This window comes from Callithrix jacchus, chromosome 5, assembly GCF_049354715.1.
Source record: "Callithrix jacchus isolate 240 chromosome 5, calJac240_pri, whole genome shotgun sequence".
NCBI lineage: Eukaryota > Metazoa > Chordata > Mammalia > Primates > Cebidae > Callithrix > Callithrix jacchus.
In genome coordinates this window covers 23,363,091-23,389,737 of record NC_133506.1, presented here as the reverse complement: position 1 = coordinate 23,389,737, position 26,647 = coordinate 23,363,091, and the positions used below count along the sequence as shown (strand labels likewise).

The 26,647-nt window shown below is 44.9% G+C and overlaps 1 protein-coding gene across 8 annotated transcripts in view; it reads left to right on the top strand.

Annotated features, from left to right (window-relative positions):
* KIF16B (kinesin family member 16B) overlaps nt 1–9,092 on the top strand; it is a 295,534-nt gene extending 286,442 nt beyond the window's left edge. For all 8 annotated transcript variants that reach the window (XM_008995790.4, XM_078371414.1, XM_003732816.5 and 5 more), the window contains one exon: nt 7,804–9,092. In XM_008995790.4, coding sequence (XP_008994038.1) covers nt 7,804–7,962 — 159 coding nt within the window. In that variant the 3' untranslated portion in view covers nt 7,963–9,092. The remainder of the gene's footprint in view (nt 1–7,803) is intronic.
* The last annotated feature ends 17,555 nt before the right edge of the window (nt 9,093–26,647 follow it).

Here is a 26,647-nt window from a genome sequence, read left to right as displayed (position 1 = left end):
CTGATCCATCTTCTGGGCCCATCCGTGGATGATGAATTTTCCCAGTGCTGCAAGTTAAATAAGACCTCTAAGTCTCACTAGACTGATCCTTGTCTTTAAGCTGCCACCATGGTTAATGACTTCTGAGAATGAGGAATGCCATTGAACTCCCTTCCCTGTTAATATGTCACTATGGGAAGGCAGATTAAGCTTCATTGCATTTTTAAAGGACATTTCAATTTTAATAATTTCAATAACTGTAAATTAAATTATAGATTTATGTTAAAATTTTGTAAAATACAGAGGGCCTCACAACAATGAGATGGCTGGAAAAATCATTAGAACGACCTGGCTGGGGTGATGTGTTGCACATGAAGTAGGCCGTAGACTGCAGTTACAGTGATGCGCCCTGTTACAACAGAAACTTAATAACATAAAATGCTCACAATCTTATCGCCCTGCTAATTAAAATAGAAGGCAGAGAGCCAAGAGATAGAGAGGCTGAGGTCTTTCAAAGGCTTCTAAAAGTCCAATTCTCATTCTTCCATCTTCTACACACACACACACACACACACACACACACAGCGGTTGACTGAAATTCAGGGAAAATTCTGGGAGGCTGTATGAGCAGAGTATGGACAGCCGCAAGGTAAATCTACATTTCAGGCTTATGGGCTTGAACCTTGGGAGTTAAATTAGGCCATGGTGGCTTTCTCCTACATTTGAAGAGCGAGTCACTTTGTCAAGCTCGTATGACCTGTTATTGACCTATACCAAGTCACTGCCCCTTGGGATGTCAGTTACTTCCTCTGTAAACAAGGACATCCATACCTGTCCCTCTCCTAAGGGTGTCTTAGGGGCTCACATGAACTCATGAACTGGAAACTGCTTTGTATGAAGTACCCACAGGCCTGAATCCAGATTCAAGGCCATCTGCAGTCTGCCTCACATCCTGCTGTTCCCCACCGAGATCCCTGCACAGACTTGCCATGGCCAAACAGGTAAAGAGCTTGGACACCACCCCTCCTTCCCTCCATCCCCTGGTCTAAAATCTTACCTTCTTTCAAGGTCTCGGGCCTAAAAGGGAATGGGTGTAAGAGGGAGGAAGCCACACCATGCAATGCCTTGCTGACTTTACAGGTTTTTGCCAGGATGGACTATGAAATCCATGGTCAGTTTCTATAAGCAGACTAGCATTTTACCCTGAAGATTTAGAGTTCAAAAGAAAAACACAAAATAAGCTGTCTAAAGGCCAGCTTTTGCCCATTTTCCCAGTAACTTCGAAGTATGTTTCTTTTCAGGCAGAGCTCAGACTGAAATTGTATTGTAGGTCACATATGAATCATACTAATAAAATGACCTTCTTCAAGAATGTCTAAATGGAATAGCATGTAGCAGCACATTATATTTTCAGTGTTTTTCCTGATGCATAAACTAATCTAGGTGCCACACTTAAGCTCTAATATAATGGACTAAATTCTTGCTAAATTACTCTGTATTGCTGTAAGGAGTGCATTTTGCCTTTCAGAACTCATTAACACAGCCAGTAGACCATATTAGCCTGTGTTTTGGTTCAAAAGATTGATAATGTTTAGTTGTTGTGTTTTGAAATGCTATCAGAAATTTAAAGATTGGCCTATGTGTAGATCAGGGTCTGGGGCAGGAGCCTTCCAGCTTCATGCCTAGCTATGGGATGGACCACTGGGATACTCTGACCTATCTGAAATGTGATTCTCTGGACTCCTAGGATCTACCTCCTCCTAAGAGAACAGCATGATAGGCAGATGCCTCCATCTGACCACAGACTAGCTGTGGAGGAGCTTGTTTGTGGTCTACAAGGAAGGTTTCATCTGATTCCTGACCCCTGTCTGCCCCGGCCAGCACTGTGAGATTATTGTTAGTTAACTTGATTGTAAACAGTAGAAAATGACTGTTACCACAGTCCACAGATGGAATCATTAACTCCCAGCCTTGGGAATGGATAGAGACCAAAGGTTCTCCTGAGCCTGCCCCGCTTTCCTGAATTTCTCAAACTCTTGAAAATGCTCCATAGCAGCAGCCACACAACCTGGAAGAGGTATCCCCCAAAGGACCCTAGGTTCCAGTAGACTCCAAGTGCTAGTAGCTTGATTAGCTCTTTGGCTGTAAGGTGTCTACACCTCTGGAGAACCAGTGCCCACTGGTCTCCACAAAAGCATAGTCAGTCCTGGGAAAGCCAGTGCATCTGATCCAAGCAGCTAAGATGCCCAGTGTAGACAGACTTGCCTGGTGACAGACCACGGCTCAGCAGAGGGGACCCTATTGGGAAGTGGGGGATGGTGGGCACTGTGGGTGGCAGCCAGGAGCCTGAGTCTGGGGTGTCTATGATACCAGCACGTCCCTCACCCGTCTGCTCATGTCTTCTGGCTTCCACTTTAAAAGCTCATAGTCCTGTACAGGATTTTATGTTTGTTTTAGGGGGAATCATGTGCCAAGGTCACACTTCCTTTGCAACAGACCCATGGGGGTCCATGTCTTCCAGTTACCTGTACCGCCTGCTCACTGCCCTTGAGCAATAAAATATGCCCAAAACCTGTAGAAGAAAGGCAGTTCATGAAATCAAGGTACTCTGTGTCAGCACTGAAATATGCCATAAAGATTAGCCATCTAAATTTGATTTTCTGAAAGTATTGATAAGAAAACACCTTATTTATACTTCAGTGTTGGTCCAAGTCACAAAAAGTAAATAACCTAGATAGATGTCTGATATATTTCTTATTATTCTTAAATTCTTTTTGCCAGCTTGGTAAACAAATAAATCCTGGGTGCCTGTCTCCGAAGTCGTCGTGCTCCTTTCCTTTTTATTTCCGCCTCTTTTGTCCTTCCCCCCATCCCAGCCCGTTTCCTCTTGTCCTCCCCTAGACAGCCCCCTCTGTCTCTCTGTGGCCCCCTTTCCCAGCCTCTTCTCTTTTCCTTGATCACTCACTGTCAGACAGACCCTCTCCTAGGCCCCCTCTGGCTCCGCCATCCCATCTCACTTCTTCTTTGCAATCGTATTAAAAGAAATCTGACTTTCCTGCTCCAGCTATCCAGGTCAGAGCCATAATGTTGTGCAACCCTAGTTTTGCTCTTCTTAGTGGCCCTGATGCAGCACATTTGACAAAGCGAAGACTCGGGTGTGTCACTGTCTACCAAGTGAGTAAGAGTTGCGGGCCTTCTGTGGTCCCCAACGTGCTAGAGATTTAAATATGCCCGCTCTTATTTATTTTTATAATGGAGAAAATGTCCTGTGAAAGTCAGAAACAAATTGGATATTGGATTTCATGAATCTTTTTCCCACTTTGCCCTTCTGACCCGGGTAAGTCACTTAAACTCCTAATATCCTTCCATTTTTGCAGTGCTCTTTTATAAAGTGTGCCGACCTGGGGAGATATAGCCTCACACCTGGACTTATTTTTTATATCCTGGGAGGGCTAGGGTAACTTTGGGGTCAGCAAGAAGGGATAGCTTTGACAGGGGCATTTTCATTTTCTCCCTCCAGCCACAGATGCTGTGGAAAACATTGTGAGACAGGCAATAAAAACTACTAATATGAATCTATGTTGCTAGGTAGTATGTACAGCAGAGTTGCAGTGCACTGGCTAGGTGTAGAATTGAGTGTAAATCTCCATGCGAAACTTCTTTATTGGAAGGACAGTGATAGACTTGACTCATCAAACACCGGTAATATTGGGAGGTGGATTTCATGAGTGAAGAAGAGTTCAGACTAAAGGACCAAAGTGGTGACCAGTGCTTACCCCAGTGTTAAAGCCAATCAGTGGTTGTGTTCAAATGTGAAATACCACACAGTGCTGGCGCTGAGCAGACCACAGCTGTGCACACAGGAGGGCTGAATCTCACAGACATGGCATGAAGCCGAGGAAGCCAGACACAAGCATGGATCTGAAGTTCAAAAACTGGTGAATCGAATCTAGACATCAGAATAGTGGTCGCCCCTTGAGGGAAGGTTCTTACTGCAGGAGGGAGTATGAGGAGGGCGGCCTCGGAGCTGGAAGTGTTGTATCATTTATATCTAGATGCTGATCACATAGATATATCAGTTTGTGAAAATGTATTCAACTGTATACTTGTGATGTGTGGTTTTCTGGGCATATACTTCAATTCAGAAAAGATAACTAAAATCAGCAAGGTTTCTTCTCAGCGCTTTTCCTAAGCTTGGCGATGTTCCAGGGATGATAGGGAGCTTCAGAGAAGAATGAGACACTGTCTATGACCTGAAGAACCTTCTAGAATTTTAGTTCTATCTTTTGTGCCCGGCTGTAGCCCCAGTCGCTTGGACTTTTCATTCGCCAGAAGTTGTTCAACCCCTTTTAGGCATGTGGCTCTGCACGTGGCCACCCAAGGTCATGCCTCACCCTAGCAGACTTTAGAGCACTTTGAGAACGCTTCCTAATCAAATCATTTCTTTGGGCCAAGGAAGCAGGCTTTGTAAAGGAAACAAAAGCTGCCCAATGCTCCTTAAGCAGAAATTTGTTTTGCAAAGAGAAAACTCTTCTGTAATGTTTAGGATTAGTCAAATCAGATCACTCTATCTGGAGTTTTTATCAAACTACACTAACGAGTTTACTTAAAGACATTACCTGGCAGGTGATGTATTGTTCTCTTTTTAATGGTGGTGCTCCGACAGGGAGGGTGTCTCTAATACTTCCTCTTTTCCTTTCATTTATATTTTTAACTTTCACTTCTCATTATACCCTTTAGGCTTTATTGGCCCTTTAAAGGGACGCTACTTTGTGTACTAATTATGACAAATGCTACTATAACATCTGCTCCCAGATTTAAATTGCCTTCCAGTCTGTCAGAGTTCATCTTGAAGGCAACTTTGTTGTAAACATCAGTTCGCCTGTCAATGTAGCCCGTGGGAGACCTAAGCCAGAGCCCACCGGAGCTACCTGAGACGATGCCTTTGCAGCGAGCCTTGCTCTATCCCTGCATTAAACGTGAAGGAGTAGCAGCTCCAAGCACAAGTCAGCAAGCTCTGCGTCTCCCATTGTCTAAATCATCTCACCCTTGATCTTCCCCAAACAATCCGTTGTGCACATGCGTTTCCTCACGGGCGTTGGCTGGTTGAATGTAGTCTATGATATATACTGGTGACCCTGTTTGATGCAATTCAAGTCCCTTTAAAGTTGATACTCTCAGAGTCCCTTACCCCAGAAAAGTGGAAGTCAAGTCTCCCTTGGCCTCTCTGATGAAAATAAGTACTAAGATTAAGATCCTCATTTTTCAACAGTTGATTTTCATTAACTTCTTACCTGCACCTAATTTCAATTTCAGGATCGTTTTTTCAGAGGGTACCATGAGACCAGTCAGTCAGGGATACTGAACAAGAAAAAGCATCTGAGGGCCAGGTGCAGTGACTCTCACCTGTAATCCTAGTACTTTGGGAGGCCGAGGCAGGTGGATCATGAGGTCAAGAGATCGAGACCATCCTGGTCAACATGGTGAAACCCCGTCTCTACTAAAAATACAAAAAAAAATTAGCTGGGCATAGTGGCGCCTGCCTGTAATCCCAGCTACTCAGGAGGCTGAGGCAGGAGAATTGCCTGAACCCAGGAGGCGGAGGTTGCGGTGAGCTGAGATCGTGCCATTGCACTCCAGCCTGGGTAACAAGAGCAAAAGTCCGTCTCAAAAAGAAAAAGCACCTGAGTTGAGAATACTTGCTTTCAAGTCTTCTCTCTAGGTTGGTAGCCTTGCTCACCTTTCCGGGCAATAGCTTCCTTACCAGAAACTGAGTAATACCAGAAGACGACATGATTCCAGGCAAGTGTAAGGATAGCATAAAGTTAGGTGAAATTTTGGAGGGGGTGCAAATGTTTATCTTGATTTGATGGTGGTTTCACACGAGTCAGCATTCATGAAGTTATACATTTAAAGAACATACAGTTTATCTGGCTGGGCACAGTGCCTCACGCCTGTAACCCAGCACTTTGGGAGGCCAAGGCTGGCAGATCATTTGAGGTCAGTAGCTTGAGACCAGCCTGACCAATATGGTGAAACCCCATCTCTACTAAAAATACAAAATAAAATAACCAGGCATCATGGTGGCACATGCCTGTAGTCCTAGCTACTTGGAAGGCTGAAGCAGGAGAATTGCTTGAAAACGGGAGACAGAGGTTGCAGTGAGCCCATATCACACCACTGCACTCTAGCCTGGGTTAAGTGTAAAACATTGGATTAGAAGATTTTACAAGTTTTGTTGTTAGTAGTCCTTGTTAATAGTTTGAAGGAGAATTAACAAATTCTCCTTGAGTAGAATGTCTCCTTTCAGAAATTTCAGGTTGGCAATTCATGGAGGTAGCTAAATTCTACTTCCTCTTCTCAACCGTGGCATTGTTGACATTTGGACCAGATAATTCTTTGTCAGAGGGGCCGTCCCGTGGGTCGGAAGATGTTAACAGCCTCCCTGGCCAGCATCCGCCAGGTGCGCTGCCTGAGCACACCCATGTGACACTCAACACTGTCATCAAACACTGCTGAACCCCCTGTGGGGCAGAAATGCCCCTTGTTGGGAACTGCTGCTCCAGGCTTAGGCCATGTTGCTTAGATAGATTTTTTTGTTGTTGTTACTCAGAGTCCAAAATTATTATGTTTAATTCCTAAGATTGTGCCAGGGTTGTTTGTGTTTTTTAAGCACACTGAGACAATAATAAAGGCTTGGGTCTAACTCCTTCCCTCCAGCCCATTTTCTGTTATAGATGAGATTTGCCTGGCCAAAAATATATTGACTATTCTTGTGTGCCCTCTTTTCCGTTAACACATCCCTCCAGCTCCCACGTCTGATTTTATCCCCAGTTCCCAGAGCCTAGTCTCACACATGCTTTGCTTTCTCAGTGCCAAAAAGGGCAGATAATGTTGCAACAAACATGTGCAGCAGGGATCTGCAGCAATTAATCTTATAAGGATTCCTTTTTGTTGATGATTATAGGATTTGCAAAAAGATCTGTAAATTTCAGTGCTTGGAACTGACCCTCTTGTCCCCAGTATTTCTTTCCCTTTATTTTATAAGAAGGATTCAAAGCAGATACTGACCATGCAGTTTCAAAATACCAATAAGCAGCACATTTAACCTTGTACAGATGGCCAGCCCTTTTTTTTCCCCTTTTAATCGCCTTCCTATTTAATGAGTAACTTGGTGGGGTGGGGCGGGGGGCAGGGAAATTACTTTTTAAAATAAGAGATGAACTAGTGATACTGTGGCTGAGAGGCACATCCCCCGTGCCTGGCACCCTCGGTATTTCCCTGGGCATTGCCTGCCACAGACCTGAGGCGGCGCTGCCCTGAATCTGCAGTCGGTGCCGAGCCAATGGTATTTCTCCTGTTTATATGTGTTTTGTGACTCTGTCTTCTCTGGTTGGTCTGATGATAGCTGAGACAGTGGAGGACATTCCTCACTCTCTGGCTTTAATGACAGTGACAGCACTTTCCAGGTGGATGGGAAGTTGTTTCTGGACATTTCTTCTCCTCCTCTTGACCCCACCCAATAATATCTTGACTGTGTTCTTTTTTATTGATTGAGTGAATGATGGATTGATTGAGACAGGGTCATGCTCTATCACCCAGGCAGGAGTGCAGTGGCATGATCACAGCTCACTGCAGCCTCGACCTCCTGGGCTCAAGCGGTCCTCCCACCTCAGTGCACCACCATGCTGGCTAATTTCTATATTATTTGTAGAGATGGGATTTTCCATGTTGCCTGGACTTGTCTCAAACTCCTGAGCTCAAGCGATCCACCCGCCTTGGCTTCCCAATTGACTGTGTTCTTAACTCTTGTCTCTTCCACAGAAATACCTCAGGGACTTTTTCAGCATGATGCTCCAGTCCGCAACATCTCCCCTCCACATCAACAAAGTGGGGCTGACTCTCTCGAAACATACGATTTGTGAGTTTTCACCATTCTTCAAGAAAGGTGTCTTTGACTACAGCAGCCATGGGACGGGATAGAGCCTGGGGTGACAGAGGAACCCCCAAAGCAGTGCCTTCTCATCGAAGCGGGCTCCGATGCAGGGCAGCTCCCCATGCGAGGATCCGGGTCTGCCTCCTCCTGCTGAAGGCAGACGTGCAGCAGCAGGCCCGGGCTACCTCTCGTTTTCATACCTAGTGCCTGAGTTTGGGGATGGGATGCTTTGCCTGCTGATGTGACCCTGACAGGCATTCGTTACTATTCCATTGCGGTTGAATGTGGCCTTTTCCTACAGAGCCTCCTTCTCACTGCGCAGTGAACTTCGTCCCCTGCGGCAAGATAGATGGCTTGGCCATCATGGGCTCCCTGAGCCAAGCCAGCCTGGGACCTCCCAAAATGGGTGGCTTATCAGACCACCCTTAAATGACTTTCATCTGGTTTCCTCTCTCACCAAAATGTACTCATATTTTTTATATTCCTTCCATGTGGCTGGCTGTATTCCAAGAAAAGCATTTTAAATTATTTTATTGTATTTTTTTCCCTCATTTGAATCAGAAGTTTTATATAAAACCTAAACACTGATGTTTACACAGAATTTCATATTCTGCAAAAGGGATTTTTGATCCAATCATGACCAGAGTCTTCCATGCTTGACAAATTGGATATAGACAACATCACTTAAAATTTCTACAAATAGGATATTTATTTAACCTTGAATATTCAAGAACGTTCTCCCAAATCTAAATGGCTACTACTGTGCATTCTGGAGCCTTTCTGCTAAACACAAAATGAACGCAAAGCTAAAGGCATAATTTTAGGTATTATTTCATTCACATTTTTTTGTTACAGAATCTACTGGATTTTTAGCTGGAAAACTAGAATTTATAGCAGTTTGTTGATGATACCTTCAATTACTCAGGACTTAATGTAGCATTGCACTTCTGTCTACAGTAAAAGTGCTTTGTTTTACTAAAGACAAAAAATGTGAATGGAAAAATAGGTATGTGGTACATACTCAAATGTATATAATTCTGTCTGTAGATTTATGTGTACACATTCTGTACAGCAGTTCCATCAAAATATGTAATCATACCAGATTTCGTTCAATGTATTTGCTTTTTCACAATTGAAAGTGAGCTGCTATCAATATTAAATGGAGTTATGGCATCTACCCTGTAGCTCAGTTTATTCGAAGTTCGTGACATGATCGTTCGTACTAGTCTGTTTAAACTTTGATCTAATGTGCTTGGAAAGATACATAATGTATAACAGCGTTTGTGTTACAGAAGATGCAGTGATAGTAATGATTGAAGTCATAAATGAATGGTTAACAGAACCTGTTTGCATTCAGACTTCTAGAGTCTGCCTTCACAACAAAGTTCTCCAACCCTAAAAAATATGTGTAAACATGCAGTTATCTCTATAAGGAGGAAAACTATTGCACTAATTAAATATCATAGTTTAGTGTGAAAAAAGATGATATTTTTGCTGCAGAAGGACCTGCTTTTATTTGCAGATGTGATTATAGGCATAGGTTTAGGAGCAATTACTACCAGAGAATTTCAAACTAGAGATTAAGGGATAAGATCTGGGTAGATAATAATTAACCATAGGTCATTTATTTAAGAGGAGTCTTAAGCACTAAAGATGGTCCCTCTTTTGCTGAGTAAACTAAATGGTTTTTCTTCAAACTGACCAGGTAATCCATCTCTTGGCCTTTGAGGCCGGTTTTGGAGACTAGGCTCCTGGCAAGTGTTTTGTTAAAATCACACAATGGCTTGACAAGAATAAATAGACAGTGCAGGAATCAGAAGATCCTTCTAATCCTCACTTTAATGATGGTCGAGTCGAGAGTTTGAGTACTACTAGCAAGCTCTGGCTAAAGCCGGCTCTAACATGGAAGTCGTTTGCCTCTCTAGGCCTCAGTCTGCCCATCAGAAAATGAAGCTGTGGCACTGGATGGTCTCTGGAGTTTCATTCCAGCCCATTGTTATAGCAGAGGAATAAGCCATTTCATTCAGACTCATTGCAGGCCTCGTGTGTGGACGTGAAGTTCATTCTTCCAATCTGATTTAAAGGCAGCTGGCTCTGAATAAAACATGAGGGAAAGCTGGAAAGCAAATGAAAAGTCACATCTAAACAAATAACAGAATTCCTTTCTGGAGTGAAGATAAGACAAATGACAGAGTTAGGATAACAAATGGAAACCCCATCGATTTGGACTAATTTAAAAGAGTAAAAGAAAATTAGCAAATGGAGGTTTTATTACTTTGAAGTCATTGAATAACAAAGTCACGCCAAGCTGACCACTTTAGGCAATTCAGATTGAAGTGCCGTGAACATAAATAGTTTTGCAGTCAGCTGGACAAATCTAAGGAATTTAAGCAGAATTTTTTATTTAAGTAGTTTCGGCATTCCCTCCTAGGTCTTGCTTACATGATAAATACATGTACCACATTTGTTTATAATCACTGGTATGGTAATCTTCTTCCCAGTTCCCACTCAGACCTTACTATTGCTGAATTAGAAAGATTCAAATTTAACCCTGTGATTAACTTTGGCATATGAATAGGAAGTAACAAAGTCATACTGGCTTCCCCAAGGACTGGCATCTAGAAGATTCTATGGCTTATAATAGGGGAGTGCCTTGAAGATACATACACGAACAGGGTATCCCACCCCAGAGCCACTTCTGTTTACATTTTTATGCAGAAAGAGCTGTTTTTGCCCAATTTGGTCCCTGATGTACTCAGAGCCTTAGGCAGCCTATATGTCCAAGTCTGGGCAGAAGCAGCCAAAAGCTTTCACGGTGGAGGCCCCCTCGGGGAGCAGCTGTGGTGCAGGTCATGTTGGTGTTCTAGATGAACTTTCAAAGACACGATCTTTTTTTCTGGACACATTTCCTGCAGCACATAACCGCAAGACCCCACTTCCTCAGGTGGGCACTCAGAGATGGGGAGCTGTGTGCTAAGGGGATATGGCTCCTTACCATATTCCGAGCCTGCCACACGCTTGCCTCGTCCCCTCAGAGAAAACGTGCACAGCGATTCAGGCCTGACGTGCTTCAAACAGTAGCATTAGGTTTTCAAGTACACCCTCATTTATAAATGTCGAAAATGTTGCCTTGATTAAAATGTTGCCTTGAGGTGTCATTAGTTGACAGTTGAACATCTCTGCCACAGGAGACCCTTCTCTTCCCTTCATTTTACACACCTATAGGAGGGGTTCACATCCAATTTTATCTGAAAGGCCTTGCTTTTTTCATGTTAAATAAAAGAAGGGAAGTAGAAAAGTTAGGCAAAATAAATTCATGGCAAAATTAACCGGGAGCTGGGAGGGACAAGGACAGTGAGATGGCAAAATTAACTGCTTTAGTTTTACTCAGCTTAGGATGACAGGTGATTTATATTTTGGGAAAACTAATTAAAGACCATTAATATACGGAGACTCATTCTTGACAGGGTAAACCTTGTGTATTCCTCCTTTCCAAAACAGACTCTTTTCACATACAAGAAGACCTGGTTATTGACTTTCTTGGTTTTTGGTTTTCGTTTGTTATTTGTTTTTGTTTTTCTGCTGAGACTGCTTTTGCTGACGACAATTCATTAGATGGGAAATGATTTTGTAGTACTCAATTTTGAACTTTGCACCTAGGGAATTATTTCCAAATTGAAAAAAAAATTGTCCATTATTACAGATTTCTGAAGCATCCTATTTCAAACTGATCCTGTAGTGGTAGCTTGGAGTTGGAGGGGCGTTGTTAGTGTCACCCAGGATGTTACCTTGAGACTGACTATTTGGGATCCAGTAGAACCCTGTTAAACTTTAAAATGGTAGAAGGGACAAAAAGGCAGTTGACTGAACTGAAGGAGCTGGGGGATGTGAGTTCATCCTTGTTACTGCAAATAGCACATTCATGTACTTACCATCCTGGAACTCTGGGCACCAGGCTCTGGCTCATCTCCCAAGGTTACCCCATGCCTTTCTAGAAAGCTCTCCTGTGTGTCTTTTGCCAAATTGACTAAATGCAAAAATTCCTTTCTTTGACTATCCTCATTTGAAATATACTCTTTTATTTGAAAAGGAAATAATGAGGTTTTTTTTCCTAAGGCTTACCTTTAACATTGGGAATTGGAAGTTTATTGACTTGGTTTTGCCCCTCTTCATGGCTGGAAAGGCAGATTCTTGCCCATTCAGAGAGAGACAAATGGATATATTTGCAAAAAAGATGGACAAGCCATCTTTCTCTAAGCACTGAAGATGGGGAAGTGCATGAGGTACAAAATGGGAAATGCATAAAGGAAAATGCAAAAAGTTCTATAAGATTAAAATATAGGAAATGGTTTGGTAACATCAAGACATATCACCAGAAAGAGGGAAGCCTTTCTCCAGAGTTTAAATCCAGTGGCAGGTTGGGGGGAACATGTAAAATATAAGTAAAAATCATTGCCTGAAAGCAGAATTCGTTTCCTCAAATTCTCTTCCACAATTAATATTTGCAGAAGTGTTTGTGTCTTTCCAGTAGCACTTACAGTTGTTCCTGGGAGCATCTCACTGGAGAACAGCCTCGGGGTTTGCTATTCCTGCAACTCCAGCGTTCCTTCCCACTCTTGCAGAAGGAAGGAAGGAGGGCCGGCTACAACTGCTTTGTCAAAGCTGCCAGGACTATCTCCAGAGAAGAGAACAGAGAACAATAAGAAACACCAGTTTGTGGTAATTAAGGGCTTAAAAACAAAATATTTGTACTTTGGTTGATTATTCTAAACTCCATTAGCTTTTCTCCTAAAAACAAGCTAGAAGCCATGGGAAAGGAGTCGGGTGGGCTCCCATCACAAATGGCTTTTTGGTGTTGTACTTGAAGTTTGATTTCAAGGAATGTCATAAGAACAGTTAACCCACAGGGGGTGCAAGTCTTCAGCTGCTGAGTGATTAAAATTCTGGCTACTTATCCCTTACAAGTGAACGGGAAAGGCTATGTTTACATTTATGAAGGGTTTTCAGTGCCTTCCAGAGCAACAGTCTCTCAGCACATCTATGTGTACTTGTTTTTAGTAAAGAATTTCTGGTCAGAGTACAGCATTCCCGTGAGGGTTTGGGACATGGAGTATTCCTTCAGACTTCTTATCCAAAGAGCTTGGATGAGTTGGGCATTGGAAGAGTTGCCCATGTGTGCAGCTCTGCTCAGAAGACACTGGTGCCTGCCAGGGTCTTCTCCCGCACACCTCAAGCCTGCTGCCCAGCACGGTCCTCATCTTATGAGCATACACAGTGTGCCATTCTTCCCTGCCTGCCACCCCCATGGCCTCTCTCTCACTCTGTACCCCTTGTGGGCTGGGGGCTGGAGGCTGGGAGGGACAAGGACAGTGAGATGTCCAAGGTATTTGAAGTTGGCATGAGAAAGTTCATAAGGAATGGAGGACGCTTGCCCTGCTTGAAGCCACCTGTGTAGATCTGTGTCATGGACGCCTCCCCAGCCCCTCCTCCTGTAGTGGAAGAGGGAAAGGAACTCTGACCGTTTGTGCAGATCCACTGACCACCTAGTTGAGAAGGAGCATGGCACAGAGAATGCAGAGCAAGCTGGCTGTGTCCTTCTTACTCCTTGTTAGAGAAGAGTTGGCTCCTCATCGGAGCCCTGCAATCCACCATTCAGTCAACAAACACACATTCATGAGCATCTTCTATATCCTGGCCCAGGGCCCAGTGCTGTACACACAGCGGTGCACAACATGGGCATCATGGCCACAGGTCCTCCCTCTGGGAGCTCCCATTCCACTCAAGATGTGGACCAATAATTGCACAATGTATGACTGCAAATTGTGATACGTGTTTTGATGGAAAAGTCAAGGATGCTGGGGAGCAGGTGCTAGAGAAACGGTCTAGTCTGGGAAGCTCAGAGGCTCCCTGGCAAGCCACATTTGGGCCGAGACTCAAGAGATGAGAAGTGAGTGCCAGAACATCACCCCAGATTGAGAAAAGACCTTGCACAATGGAAATCACCCACCCTGGCTATGACATGAAGAGACCGACAGGAGAGGATGGGATTGGAGAGGCAGGTAGAGGCCAGATTAAAGGGCGCCTGAAAGCTTGCTGACCAGAGTTTTGTAAAGGGTATCATGTTTTCCCATCAGCTACCACTGTTTCAGGATATTCCTGGAGGAGGAAAGATAAGGGCACATGACCACCAAGACTCAGCCTTTAAACTCACCCATAACAGGGAGAAAAAAACAAGCTTCCGACTTACATATTAACAACGCAAGGCCAAGATCAGAGCGGAGAGTGCTGTTCTGCTCCATGCAGGAGCTGGCTGTTCTGCTCTTTTCCTTTGACCTTTGGTGCGTTTGGAGTTCTGAGATTTCAGAGGCTCTTGCCATGGAGAATCATGATCTCCTCACACTCTCAGATGCCCAGCCACAGTGTGTCCAATGTACATACTGCAGCAGCCGGCAGGCCCAAGTTAAGTTTCTGTCCTGTCTTCGGGCTCCTACCTAATCCTTGCTTTGTGAACAGAAGACAAAAAGCCCCGTGCAGGTACAGCTATGACAACGCTACGTGCTTGCCATGGGGCTCAGTTTATGGCTTAGACCAGTGATTGCACAGGAGCATTGTGTCCTTAAGCCCAGGGATGCCCAGGCATCAAATAATCTGTGTACCTTCTGGGCCTCAACATAATCATCTCAGCCTCGTCCATAAATGAAAAGATTATTTTTAGATTAAACAGGAGGTCCTATAAATTCATGTTAATATGATGTGTCTACGTGGCAATCAGAAATGGGTTGCTCAATCCATGTCTTGCATTTACAGAGGACCCCTTTGCTGGAATAGAACACAAAAGCTCAGCCACCCTGAGTGTGTGGTTCAGTGAAGCAGGTCAGTTTCTATGGAGCACATGGCAGATGTTTATGGTTTCTTTGAATAAACAGAAAATGATCCTCCCAGAGTTAAAACTTGAGAAAGTTACATTTGTCTTATCTGAGTTCCTTTCTCAGGAAACCAACCAGCAGGCCTCCCAGATGGCATCAAGAAGCTGGACTTCACCAGATCACCACATCTGGATAAGGAGACATAGACCCCTCACCCAGTATGATTACTCAAGTGACCACCTGCTTCCTGTTGAACAACACCTCTTAGTTACCCCTCCCTAATTTTTGTTTCATGGTTACATTTCTTCCCTGCTATATAAACCCCTAATTTTAATCATGGAGATGGATTTGAGACCAATGTCCCATTTCCTCTGCTGAAGTATCCAATTAAAGTCTTCTTCCCTGGCAATACTCATCTCAGTGATTGGCTTTCTGTGCAACAAGTAACAGGACCTAGACCAAAACCCTGGCATTTCAGTAACAATGCTCCTAACCCAGGGCCTCCAAAAAATGTCGGCATCGTCCAGTTTGTATGAATTCAGTGCTGTTACTCAAAAGGACAACTGTACTTAATGGACAGTGAACTAACTTCTCAGTTTGGTGCAAGAAGAAAAGGTCCTCCTAGTCCCTCCCAATGGCATCATCACCAGTGGGGGACAGACTGCCACTGGCCTTGGCTGAATCGAGTGACAGCTTCCCACAAAAGCAAGAGGCCCTGAGGGGTCAGGACACATCTCAGGTGAGGAGAAGTTGCAGCAGGATGGGGGTGGCGGGGTGTGCTTAGGCAGGAGAGGGGTGTCTAGCTTCGCTGCAACCTCTGTGTCTCCCAAACAGCCACATGCCTTCTCCTTGATGCTGATAATGCTCACAGCTGTTCTGCCTCAAAGGCCTTCTTTCTCAGAGTGTGTGCTAAGGCAAGAGTTTATCTTGGTGCAAGCAAAGATCCGTCAAAGGTAGCCTCTCTGAGTAGCTCTTGCCCAGGGACACATCTATTGAAGTTAAAAGCCAGAAGAAGGAGGAGCTGGACTCTATAGGGCTTTCCAACTTCACGTGATGCTACTTTTTGACATCAAGTAAGATGCCACACCATCTCCACATGCCACTTTCTTACACACAGGATGTGACCTTGATGAGCTGGGCTGGGGTCCTGATGATAGTTAGGGGTGGCAAGAGTCCTGTCAGACTTCCTGAAAACCACAACCATTCTTCCACCAGTGGCCAAACCTCTTGTTGCATGTTCGAATCGGGGAAATTCTCCATCTGTTCCAGCAAATCTGCTGGTAAAGCAGTAACCACTGCAGATGAGGAATGGGCTACAGCCCCTCAGGACCCCAAAGAGCACAACCTTAGCATGTTGTTTTATAACTCCAGGGAGTCTGTGCTTCTCAGAGTGACCAAGACAGGAGGACCAGTTATTTCCTGCATTTTTCCCTCTGTTGCGGGGCAGCAATTATATCACTTGAACTGGTTTGTGAGACATTCTCCAACTCCCAGCAAAAGTACAGGTCATGAGCAGGACAGCATTGCACCTGGCTAGAAACAAAAGAATGTCAGAGCTAGACGGAGCCTTGGAAACAATCCGGACCCGGGGCCATTCAGGGGCTAGACAGACATGATAGATGTGAATGGAGAAGACATGCTCCACAAAAAGAAATTCAGGTTGCAAAATTAAAGTGTCCACCCAGTCCCCGGCTGTCGTAGACACAGGCTGCCCTCTGCCCATGGCTACCATTCACAATCTAATGAAAAACGATCTGTAAAGGTAAAACCCTTTGAAGGAGGTTCTGACTTACCCAAGTGACAAAGCTAATTGGGACCTGAGTCTCAACGTTCTATGTTAACTGCAGGCTCCCTGCCACTGCCTGGATTAGAGAAAAGCACTGACTGCATCAGTCATGGGTGAGGCAGGAAGTAAAAGTCACACCAGTTATTTTCATAAACATAATTTAAAATAATTACGGTTAATAGAAAAGGGAAAAAAATACGAGAACTCCAAGTTGTCACAGAGGTTATAACTATCTATGGAAAGCACCTGCCTCCCTTGGGGCTGGGGGAGCATGGAAGTATTAATATGCAGAAGCATGGAGGACAAGCCCCCACAGTGCTGAAACTCACCCCCAGGAGGAGGGGACATTGGCCACTGGTGCTGCTGTCTCTGAGCTGAAGGAGGGGTCTTGTGGGGCTGTGACCACAGCCCCTGAAGGGCTGTGCTGGCATCTCTGAGGGTCAGGGCACAATGAAGCTTGTTGGCAAATGGGAAAATTGCAACAGGACCCAGCTGCTGCTCCTGGCAGGCACTTGCACTGCCTGGGGGAAGAAGTGTGGCTGAGATGATGCTGACAAGAACAGGAAGTGATCTCCTGAGGAAAAGGAAGCAGGCAGGCAGTGCTGCTGGAGGCTGCTCATGGGAACAGGCAACAAATACAAAGGAGCAGGTCCCTTCACCCTCCTCAAGCCCTGTGCTCTCCCTTGAGTGCCTGTCTTGGCAGAGCCTACTAGGGAGCATCTGGCAAAGCAAGAATCAGGTTTGCAGGTCCCAGCCCCGGCATCCCATAGCAGAGGAGAGAAGGGTAGGTTTGAAGCTGGAAAATACGAGCTTACTAATTGGCACCCTGAGCTTTTGCTTTGGTTGAAGCTGAGACTAACCCTCCTCAGCTCTGTTACTCCAGGAGACCAATCTGGAAGCTGTAACCCTCCAAGCCCCCCACCACGCCCCCCACAGTTCATCACTGGGCATTCTGGAGCTACTGCCTATGCCAGTTGCTGGGCCAGGAACACCCAAGCCTGGGAGTTAATTTGCATGGCCTCTGCCCTCTGGGAGCTTACCCAGCAAGGGCCAAATGTGTCCCAAACCATTATCAGGTGGTCCAAGGGACTGGACGCTCTTCTCTTGAAGCAGCAGCCATCGCCATGGGGTGGCTGCACAGTGCAGTGTCCATCTGCCCAAGTGCTCTTCTGCCCCACCCAGACTGTGCCACGGGCTTGTTTTCCTGAGATGATAAGAATTGTTCAAAGACTGCTTTAGAGAAGGAACCCAAGCATCCTGGGACACCCATTCCTGGACTACGATGATGAGTTTCTTCTCTCTTCTTCCCTCCATGACCAAGGAAGCTGCTTCGGTAACTTAAGAAAATGCATCTGGGAGGACTCGCTGTAGTTCCATGGCCATGTGAGGCAGAGCCACATTGTGGATAGGCCCTGTGGGGAAAAGATGAGGATGTTTCTTGAGCATCCCTTGGGGAGTAAGTTCTACAGCCCGGGACTGCGGGACCCTGGGCTATGTACTACTGAGGAAATGCAGTGGTTTCTTATGCTCTTCTTGCAGCTGTCAACAATCCTTTGCTAATCTGTATGAGAATCGTCTCTGTTCCCCACAGCCTCGCCATTCACGGTGAGCAGGTTCATCTCTTCTACCCAAATGACTTGAAGTGCCACTCACCTGAGAAATAAGTTAGTTCTCTGAGGCAAGATCAAGTATAACATTCCTGGCACTGGGACATGACTTTGACCTTCAGAGACCTGAAGCAGCTGTTTTCTTGACTGTTTTGAGCTTCAGAACTTGTAAATAGCTATTTCCTGAAGACAACTCATATCCCGTAAGTAGACACGGGAGGCATAGTTTGGTATTGCTTTTCCCAGCCTCTGACTGGTTTTTCTGCATGACTCCTGTTCTGATGTGAGGCCAGCTCTGCCAAGCCGTGAATCTAAGGGCTGCCTTCCCATTTGAGCTTTTCTGCTCACCTATGCCAAAAGGCAGATCAGAGGGGTGGGAGAGGAGGTGGAGGTGGAGGAATTATATAGGATATGTGTTCTGGAAGAGAACTGGACGCATCACAAGAAATAATTTTGATGGCATAGAAAAGCCTTCTAGCTCCGGGGCTCGAATGAAACAAAATCCTCAGGAAATGAAATGAACATTTAGCATTTGCTTGTGTTAAGGTCTGACCCCTCCATCCAGCCCACAATGGCCGGGCTGGTGTTTGTCGGTCTTCTTCTCGAAATAGATACTCTCTGGGAAGCTCAAGGAACTTCATTTGTTTTCATTAAATTTCCTAGTATCGATGACAGATGATCAACTCATGGGTGTGAGGATGACAAGTAGTTGTGAGTACATCTGATCAAAAAGAAAGCTTCATCTTGTTTGCAGTGAAGATGCCAGGAGCTGTCACGGTCTCTGTCTGCATCTGAGAAGTGCACTGTCACAGGGCTTATCAGTGGAGACAAGGCAAAAACACAGCTATGAATCAGGGGAACTCAGCTGACAGTGAGGTTTCTTCAGCACAGGCAGTCTGAATAGAGGAAAACATATTTTCAGCAATCTCTGTAACTAAGCAGCACTCACTTGATAGAGAGGGAATAGTGAAATACTCATAATCCAGGAAATGTGTGCAAGCGTTTAGATTCATCTTCCTTTTCCACCCTATTAATGAAAGTCTCTCATTCTGAATCTAGGTGTCTGAGTTGTACCCTGTTTTTCCTCTGTGAGCAGGAAGGACTGAGAATGGCTGATGTGCCATCTTTGCACCGCAGTTTGAAGAGTTGTAAACACTGCGAAGCGTCTGTGGAAGCCTGGGGGACATTGTTGCTTCCTGAGCCCCTCTGTGATCTCCTAAGGGAAAGTCAAAGGCAGAGATAGCTTTAACATGAAGATATTTAAGCTTAAGCCGCTCACGTGCATAGACTCCTTCCGAGGTCCCTGAGTGCTCCTGTGAAGATGGGAAGGGAAGCATCAGTCGGGCCAGTCACAGAGGGGTGGGGTGGGGGATTCTGCTCCAGCCTCAGGATCCCCCCTACCCCTGGTGGTGATACCACTGAGGCCCCCGAGCTGCTTCCGTTACCCACATCAGCTGCAGAGTGGTGGGGAGGGTATGATCGAAGACTTGCCCCAGGACCTGCCCTTTGGCTACAAGCACTGTCCACACACTGGTGTTTCCAGTAAGAACTTGTGATGTCAAGGAAATCCTAACATCTGTTTCCTCTGGAGAAGATGATGTTGTATCATTATCTGATGCAAACATGATCAGAGAAAATGCAGCAAAAGAAAGTAGAAAAAAGCATTAGAGAACCAGCTCAAGCAGCCAATTCCTGATGACGATTTCATGGGATTGCGGTAAGATTCCATTCATATGACAAACTCAAAAAACGCAAAACCACGCGGACAGCAGACAGGTCGGTGAGTGTCAGCAGGGCAGTGTGCGGTGCCGCGGAGGAGGGGCTGACTACGGGGGGCAGCAGGAGGGGATGTTTTGGGGTGAGAATACCGTTTTGTGTTTGCCAAAACTCACAGAAACCATATGTTGGAAAGGGTGAGTTGTACTGTCTGTGAGTTATTCAGTAATTTTACTCAGTAACGTGTGTCAACTTACTGACCATGTTCCACACCATGCCTATTTCTTTTTTCTTTTTCTTTTTTTTTTTTTTAGGACAGCTAGCATAGTCCTGTGGGAGAAAAACAAAACTTTAGCCACCAAAATCCCTGTTGTGAGCTTAGACTCCAGGGCCTGACTCGCATGGGAACACAAATTTGTTCAAGAAGCTGTCTCCTCCCACAGCCAGTTAGCGCACATATGGCAGCTACTGTTTTCAAGATCAGGAGGTGCCCAGTGAAAGTTGTAGATAGGAGTGGTGACTTAGCCAATACCACACTCTCTTCCTTCTCTCCTGCTTTTGCCTTCTCTCCTCCTTCTTTCCTCTCCCTTCTTCTTCCTTCCCCTGCCTCATCCCTGTGAGTGTTCAAAATGTTTCCACCATCTCAGGGCTAAAAGAACATTGGCCCAGATTAGGTCAACAGATTTCTTATTGGAAGAGGGATTCAGCAGGCTTTCATCTCGGTCCTGAAAGTTTCTAGGAAGACTTCCTAGAGGCGAAAACATAAAATTTACCTGAGAATGCAAGAAGGAATTCACCGGAAAGTGACAGAGGCAGGGCTCTCCAGGCAGGAGTGGAAGGTGAGGGTATGAGTGCATTAGGGCCAGCAGGGGCCACGGGGTGAGGGTGATTTGGGTGTGTTAGGACCAGCAGGGCCCCATAATGAGACTGCAGGAGGAGTAAGGGTGACCTGGTGCATTAGGGCCAGCAGAAGCCCAATGATGAGGCTACAGGGGGGCTGGCGTGAGGCCGAGGCTGCTGGGGCCAAGTTAGGCAAGACTGGGCCTAGGGAGTTAGATTCACTCGGACTCAGTGGGATATCTCATGGAGTTTAACAACTGTCTGGTAGCCTTCTGCTTCCCTGGCTGACTCCCACCCTGGTGGTGAGTTCTGAAAGGACAATACCACATTCTTATTTTTATTTTGGTTCTCTTAGTTCAGTGCCTGGCATGCTCAAATAAATTGAGTTAGTATGTGTGTTATGGGATGGAGGAATGGGTGTGTGTGTCTGGGATGGGGGAAGGGGTATGTGTGTTTGGGATGGGGGAAGGGGCACATGTATTTAGGATGGGGGAGGGGGCACATGTGTTCATGATGGGGAAAAGGTGTGTGTTTTGGGATGGGGAGAAGGGGTGTGTTTTGGGGTGGGTGTGATGTCTGATTTTACATTATAAAAAAGGACCCCTTAGGCTGCTACTTAGAAACAGACTTGAGGATCCACACTGAACGGAATGAGAAAAGTTAGGGGCAGAGGTGATGGGAACCTCAGCTGGGGAGCCTCTTGGGGATGGAAAGAAAGGTTGGGCGTCTGCAGAGGCAGAATCAACAGGATTTCATAGAATGGAGATCAAATGTGATTTCAGAGCTCACTACCTTCTGAAACTGTAAGCTGGCCGAAACTTATGGCCAGTCAGTATGAAAAGAAAAGGAAAAGTCAAGATTTGGGTGACTTGCTTCAGCTTGAACAGACTGGAAGAGCTACCTTCAGCCCCAAAGGTGGAGAGTTGCTTCCAGGCTCCTAAATGCATTGTTATTTCTTGTTCTAGTAAAAGGCCCAAACAAAGGGTAAAGCTGAGATTTGTAACTGGAGGCTCCCAGACATTCCACACGTGCCGGATGCATGTGCACGTCTGTGGGACATGGAAGAAGAGAGACAGTGGGTTTCTAGGAAGTCTAGAATCTGCACTCTGCAACCAGATGGACCCAACCTGGGGGACCATCGTGGCGCACTGGAGCATGAAATCGGATTTTGGAGGGAGAGGAGGACGCTTGGCAGAGGCCCAGGGAGGGGACTGTCAGCCAGGGGTTTGTGGGGGAGGAGAGATGGCCTAGGTTTACAAACAACCAAACAGATGTGGGTGAGGGAAGATAAGCGTTGGAGTGCTTTAGAGCCAGTTCTTCCCACTGCTGAAGTTCAACTCCTGACACTTGTTCATGCCTCCTGTATGGCCCACCATCAAATAAAGACTGAGATGAGTCAGCCTGTCCCTTTCCTCCTTCCTTCAGTCTATCAGGAGGCTTGCAGGCTTAGGTTGGGCCCAGGCCCTCTCCTTTCTATTCTTTCCCTCCACTTCCTATTCTTTCCTGTCCACTCAGGGACAGAATTCAAAAGCCAGGCCCACAGAGTCCCCAAGGACACCATTGACTAAGGCATCCTGTCCAATGGAGGTTTCAGGGGCCTAAGATCATCCCCCAAAGAGGATGAAGTTAGAAGCTGTATCTAACTATCATAGATGTAATTTATTATTTACAAGGAATTGGCTTGCACAGTTGTGGGCTGGAAAAGCAAGTTTGATATCCATGTAAGATCCAATATCCATCAGGTAGCATTAAGGGAGGCAAGAGTGTGGAGCATGAATAGAACTCCACAGGCATAGACCCAAAACTGTCATCACAGGTGGAACTCTCCTCACTCCCTGTCTCACACCACACCAGTCCTCCTCTTAAGGCCTTCCAATGGCTTTAGCCAGGCCCACCTAAATTTCCAAGATAATTTCCCTTACTTAGAGTCAACTGATTGGGAGTTTTAATTACATCGCATCTTCACAGCAGCACTGGGTGTCATGGTTAAGTTTAACTTGACTGGGTTAAAGGACACCTAGAGAACTGGTAAAGCACCATTCGTGGGTGTGTCTGTGAGGGTTTCTGGAGGAGTTGCATGGGCGTCAGTGGACTGAGTCGGGGAGTTGGGCCCTCGGTGTGGGCGGGCATCATCCAATCACCTGGGAATCCAAAGAGAACAAAAGAGAGAAAAGTTGTTGCTCCCTCTCTCTCCTGCAGCTGGGACACTCTCCCCTCCTGCCCTTGGACATTAGAACTTTAGGCTCTCTGGTCTTGGGACCCCAGGATTTGTACCAGTGGCCCCCACGTTCTCAGGCCTTTGGCCTCCAACCGAGAGTTCCACCATCGGCTTCCGTGGTTCTGAGGCTTTTGGACTTAAACTGAGCCAGGGTCTTCAGCTTGCAGATGGCCTGTTGTGGGACTGCTTGGCTTCCATAACAGTGGGAGCCAATTCACCTAACGAATCTCTCCCGCATATATCTTCATCTGTTTATCCACTTGTCTGTCTGTCTGTCTGTCTGTCTGTGTGTCTGTCTGTCTCCTATTGGTTCTGTCAATCTGGAAAACCTTAATCCACCTAGGTTAGTATTTGATACTAACTGGGGACTGTAGCCTCACTATCAAAACTGCATCACAGAGGCCTGATTTGTACTTCAGAGCTTCCAGACTCCTCAAGCTACTGCTCAGTCCACTCCAAGCCTGAAAAGGTTCTAAGAGTTGAGACTTCTCTGCAGGCCAGTGAACAAGGCTTTTGGGAGGTACTAGGCAGGCTCTGAGCCTGGGAAGGAGAAGCCGATGATCTCCAGGTGTAGCTCAAGCATGGATGAAAACAGAAGCAGCATATCCCAGGGCCTCGACAACAAGCTCACCTTGGTTCCCCACTGGATGATGAAGAATTCGGATTGCTGTATTAATTCTGCTGAGACACCCTTAAGCCTGCCACTCCTTCTTCCAGATCCAGTCTAAGCCAGACGAGTATCCAGCACAATTGGTGGGAACACTGAACTCCAGAAACGCAGCCCATGGTGAGCCACGTCTCCCAGTCCTATCCCCTGAGTGAGCTTCCTAAACTAGCATTTTATGTTATTTTGGTGAGGTAAAATGTACAGAAATAATTTACCAGCTTTACCAATTTGAAGTGAGCAGTTCAGGGGTAATAAATACATGTATATTCTTCTTTTTTCCCCCTCATTCCCTTTCCCACCTCCCCCATTCCCTTCCCAGCCTCTAATAACCACCAACCTATTTTCTGCCTCTGTGAGATCCACTTTCTTAGCTCCCACACATGAGTGAGAACGTGCAATGTTTGTCTTTCTGTGCTTGGCTTATTTTGCTTAACATAATGGCCTCATATTCCATCCATGTTGTTGCAAATGACAGGATTCCATTCTTTTTATGGTTGAAAAATTTCCACTGTGTTTATACTATATCTTCTTTATCCATTCATTCATTGATGGGGTCAGGTTGATTCCACAGCTTGGCTATTATGAATAGTCCTGCAGTAAAGATGGGAGTGCGGACTTTGATAGACGGATTTCCTTCTTTTGAATATCTACTCCGCAGAAGGATTGGTGGATTATATATATTATAAGTGAGGATTTTAGATACACCATAGAGTGGCTAATCTGTCCAGGAGCCTGCCCTAAGGATGTGCCTTTGGGACTGAGTGCACAGGTAAATCTAGTTTAGCTGGGCCTGAATGAGGCAGGGATATTGACAGGAAAGGATGCAGATGGTGTTTACTTCAGAAACAATGTAAAGTGCAAGCTGGAAAAAAGTTTGCAACATATGATGTGATAAAGAATTACCTTATGTGTAAAGATCTCTTTCAAATTAATGAAGAGGACACATAATCCATTTCTAAATTGCTTTTCTAAATTCCTTAAGTTTTACGATGACAAAGGATATGAAGATACAGTTAACAAGAAAAGAAATTTAAGTGGCCAATGGACAGATCAGTGTATGTTCAACCTCACCAGAAAGTAAAAACTAAAAACGAAGTTATTTCTGGGCTATCATTTGCAATACCTCGAACTGATAAAAGTTTGAAGATATTTCTGGTACCCCACTAGCAAATGCATAGAACAAATGGACCCACTCCTATAGGAATGTCACCGGTGAGCTCTTTCTAAGGGACAGTATTTGTCAAAAGCCTTCACAAATTGCCTAAGCCTGACTTATCTGTAGATTGTTTGCAAATACGTCCAGAACAATTCCTCTCATCCTACGTGCCCTGATGCAGTGTGGGTTTCCATTCTCCCAGCGGACATCTCAGCTTACTTGGAGACTTTCTTTGATAAAATGCCACAGAAATGAAGTGTGCAAGCTCTGAAGGGAGGCCGTGAGAGATCTGACGGTTTCCACTTTTGCCATCTTGGAATCCTGAGCCACCATTTAGGTCACGGTGAAAATTTTTCTGGAATTTCTATGGAGAGTTAGATATTTATTTCTATAGCCATTTCTGTATTTAAAAAGCAAACCGAGAACACATTGTTTTTCATACTTCTTGATGATTTACTTACGTTTATGAAAAGTTTTCCTAGACTACGTGTGTGTGTGTGTATATGTCTGTGTTTCTCACATGTAATGCTGCCATTCCAAAAATGAGGACCTTATTCAATATTGTTGATTTAAACACATTACTCTCAGAGCCCTGGATGAATCTGTGTTTTCTGTATTTCTGACTAGAATCCTTATGAGAACATCTTGTCTCTCCAAAATCTGGTGATAAATTTCTTTCGGAAATGCCAAGTACCATTTTTTTTTAAAAGGACCGAGTCATTTGTGATGCATAAAATGTAAAAAAAAAAAAAAAAGTGGGAAACTGTAGTTTTTACCTTAGTAAAGAACTTATACTTCATCACATATTTTAAAGAAATTTACAATATTAGCAGTAAAAGACTCTGAAAATATGGGATCTTTCTGGACAAACCGAAGTATCAGCTTTCAGCAATGCAACAAGATTCTTTAGAGGTCACAGCTAAATTCTCCAAAACCAATACATGAAATTAAGCCTTGAGTTCTGAACATGGAAAAGGGATTATCCCCAGTACACAGGGAGACTCATTCCATGGATTATTTAAGAAAGGGGCACCTTCTTCAAAAGTCCATCATGGTTATCCATGGTCAAAAATACACTATATTTCTATATATTTTTTTAAATTAACAAAATACTTTATAATGCTGAAGTTTTTTATAGTTATTGCAGTAGAGATATATTTTTATCTCCTACTTTTTCCAAATCATGTGATCATGGAATCTTTTCTTGTTTGTTTTTGATTTCTTTGTTTGAGATGGAGGAGGAAGGGGGAGCAATTGTTGGCAGACATAAAAGCTATTATAATCTCACAGAACATACTCTAGTAATTAAAAGGGGAAGGACTGTAGGTTGGAAGGAAGGAAGTGAAAAAGTAATGAAAGAAGGACGGTTGGTAGGAGATGACATAGGAAGAGGAAAAAATAAGGTCCATGATTTTAATTTATAATTCCAATCCCAAGAATGCTTGGAAGTTAGACTTTTTCCCCCCAAGTTTGATATAGTCTCATTAGGAAGAAAAGCATGGCCAGAAGTGATGTCAGGTTTTTAAAGTAACCTCCATGTATCCCTCTCGTTGGGCATATTTCTATGTTTTGCTGCAGAAATAGTTCTTTCAGATGACAGTGGAGTTTCCCTCAGGCCCTGATGAGGGACCACATAATCTAGGGTTGCTGGATCACATTACAGTTTCCAAAGCTGAAACTAGATTTAAAGTCCCATGTCTTGAAGGGATGTTAAGAAAGGATTGTGGACCTGTTTTGCATCCATACTTTGTAGAGCTGTTTATAACAGTTACGTTCACTGCCTCTCCTGTGAAGTGGGGAGAGCGCCTCCCAGGTTTGTACTGGTGGTTAAATACAGTCATGACACCCCAGAAACCCAACACGCTTCGTGTCACAG